Raw genomic sequence first — 3,034 nt, 5'->3', positions numbered from 1 at the left:
TAGCAGCTAACAGCAGCAGGCCAGCTAATAACTGTCTGCTTAGTCTGAGCTGCAGTGACACTATGACATTCACTGCTATTATCACTGTCTCTTTTACTGGATGAAAAGTTGATTTCCTATATAAAAGTTTGAAAACGTACATGTTGTTTGAGGCTAGAAGTTGTTCTCAGGACATTTAAGACAGCAAAGATTGAGCCATTGCTAAACAGGAACTTGTTTTTTTCCGTTTAAAGTGAAACCACAGCAGCCCTGTCCATGTATGTTTAGTCAGTTTATAGCCTTTTAAACGTTTGTTAACGAGGTATAAGTCAGCTCTATTAACCATTGATTTAGTCCCCGTGTGTTATTAAAACAAACAGTCATTGTGAGCATTACAGAAGGCTATAAATAAAACAGAAGCAATCAAATCACGACGGTGCAACTTCCCTTTTCTGTTGTTTTTTTTCTTCAGAAATCTTAGTTGTTGGTTTTGCTCTTCTTTTTTTTTTTTTTTGCACACAATCGAAATTAAATTTCACGTTCAGATTTTTGATCAGATAGCCAAAGACAATGAAATCAAACCCAATGTACAGTATGTAATGTGGACTTAAGATCTTTGCAAAAGATTTATCACTTAAATGATCCACATGTTGTCATTTTAAAAGCCCCAAACTACTATTTTTCAAGTGGGGGTTTATAGTATAAACACAAATGTGTGTATCATTGAATAGTGACATAGATTTCTTTTCATTAAAAAAAAAATCAAAATAAGTGAGATTACCTACTGAAAAAAATATCTAAACCTCCATCCACTGTCTCATTTGAATCTAATCCGCTTCCTTATATGCTGAATATAACCTCTACATCATGATGCAGCCAACACCATCATCTCTTACTCTTTACCACTGAATAATTATGCAAATATGTATATTTGTATCACAGAAATGCTCCATAAAAAGCACTTTTTTGGTTATTCTGTGAGAAAATGTGAACAACCTAAATTTGCAAGGCACTTTAGAGGCTCCTGACTGTAATGCAAGGTGACTGTGTTTGGTAACAGGAAAACCGCAGTGAGCAGCCACCACTTATACATGTAAATTGTATCTGATTTCTTGATAACCAAGCCAATAAAATCTTGTCTCATTCAAATGTCTTTCTAGCTAGACACCCTGCATTACAGGAATACACCAAAGCTACCAAAAGTGACCCCATCCAAAGTGCAATGTGGCTGTACGGGTTTTATTTTTGTCATAAACTATTCTGGATATTACACAGGACCAAACTACTTAGCTCTTTGCCTATTAATAGACATCCATTCCAGAGCAGCGTGGTCCAGACAGAGAGACTGTTGAAGTCATGTTGGAAACACTGTAACCAAGCAGAGACAGACTCAGATAATACAGCCTTCACGTCTGGGCTTTTGACATGTTTCTGCGGGGGTTACTGTGTTTGTTGACATTATCTTAAAGTGAACAGCATGTCTTCAGTGGGTGTTTACAGTCTTGTACTTTCAGCTCACATCCATCAGATATGAGATAATGCATTGCTTAGTATCTGTAAAGGCATAAGTGGGTTTTGAGGACATAGTGCAGTGTCTTACTCCTATAGTTATTGAATTGAGAGGCTGCACGTGCTTCTGATTGTTTCACAAATCAGGGGGAAAACAAAATAAAACGTCTGGCTGTCTGAAAATTGCCTGCATTTAGTAAAACAGAGCTTCATTCTTTTCCTTTTGCTAAAGATGCATTTTGGTTAAGAAAGTGAAAGCTTTTCTGTTCAGCAGTGGCATGCATGTGACCAGACAAAGGCTTTAAATGTGCATTGCTTATTTTACAGTTTCTATAGTTGGTCTCGTTCGTAGCAGCGGAAATTCAACCACCTAGATGAGATCTTATAATTGATAAGCACTTTAGATGAGAACTAAAATGTCTCTCTGTAGGCGAACAAACCTGTTTTATTTAGGACAGTTTGCTACAAAAGGGGGGAGGAAATAAACGACGGGAGATGTAATAACAGGAAACTGCAGAAACTCAGTCAGCCAAAGTGTTTGCGTCTTTACGAGACAAAAAGAAAACCTCAGTCTTCAGATATAAACCGATCAAAGTCATTTACTTTCACTGTAATTCAGCATGTATTCTGTCAAGTTACATGTTACCCCCCCATGCAACTCAATTCACTGATGGAGAATCCTTTTTCTGTTTCCTTTTCCTTGTGCTTCACAGAGCGAGCTAACCTGCCGAGGAACATGATCGAGAACAGTATGTTTGAAGAAGAGCCTGATGTGGTGGATTTGGCCAAAGACTCAAGCGCATTTCCAGTATGCCAGTTTCCTATTTTGTTGATTAACAAAGGTCCAAATTGCACACATTGGCAGCCTTTTGCTAAATATGATGGTTGCTACAAAGGTCCACCAAACTGCTGTGGTTAATGAAGATGAAAAATAAACGTAACGGATTATTAATAAATAAAAATAATTGAACTTTATTTATCTCACAATGGAGAAATTTACTTCTGCATTTAACCCATCCCTTTGGGGAGCATTGGGCTGCCATTGTGTGGCATCCTTCCAGCCTTCTCAGAGCAAAAGTGCACTGCTCTAACCACTAGGCCAACACGCCCCCAAGCTACCAATCAGAAACTCCATGATGGCTCCTCATATACAGACTGAATTACTGTGTTTTGTTTGAGTCCTATTTATATGAGATTGGAAAAGTATCCCTTTACCCTTGAATCGGGATGGTATGTTTAGGAAGAACAAAAATATGAACTACAAAGAAAATTATACATGATTTGTCAGATTCTTAGAAAGAATCTAAAAGGTTTTGCATGCTTTTTTTTTTTTTACCAATTAGTATTTGTAAAACCTATCATACAAGGCGAGACCTGCAAACTTTTAAGTTATCAGGATTTCACTTTTAAAATTGTTGCCCTTTCTCGTTTTGAAATAACTCAAGCTCAATATGTTTAGACTGAAGGCATACACTCACCGGCCACTTTATTAGGTACCCCATGCTAGTAACGGGTTGGATCCCCTTTTGCCTTCAGAATTGCCTCA

At 37.5% G+C, this 3,034-nt stretch overlaps 1 protein-coding gene across 2 annotated transcripts in view; it reads left to right on the top strand.

Annotated features, from left to right (window-relative positions):
- lnpep (leucyl/cystinyl aminopeptidase) overlaps window positions 1-3,034 on the top strand; it is a 37,592-nt gene that overhangs the window by 4,725 nt on the left and 29,833 nt on the right. For both annotated transcript variants that reach the window (XM_015373062.1, XM_015373063.1), the window contains exon 2: window positions 2,202-2,296. In XM_015373062.1, the coding sequence (XP_015228548.1) occupies window positions 2,202-2,296 (95 nt within the window). The remainder of the gene's footprint in view (window positions 1-2,201; window positions 2,297-3,034) is intronic.

The sequence above is a fragment of the Cyprinodon variegatus genome, unplaced genomic scaffold, assembly GCF_000732505.1.
Source record: "Cyprinodon variegatus isolate N-32 unplaced genomic scaffold, C_variegatus-1.0 Scaffold80, whole genome shotgun sequence".
NCBI classification, from domain to species: Eukaryota; Metazoa; Chordata; class Actinopteri; order Cyprinodontiformes; family Cyprinodontidae; genus Cyprinodon; species Cyprinodon variegatus.
This window is presented reverse-complemented; position numbering and strand designations above follow the sequence as displayed.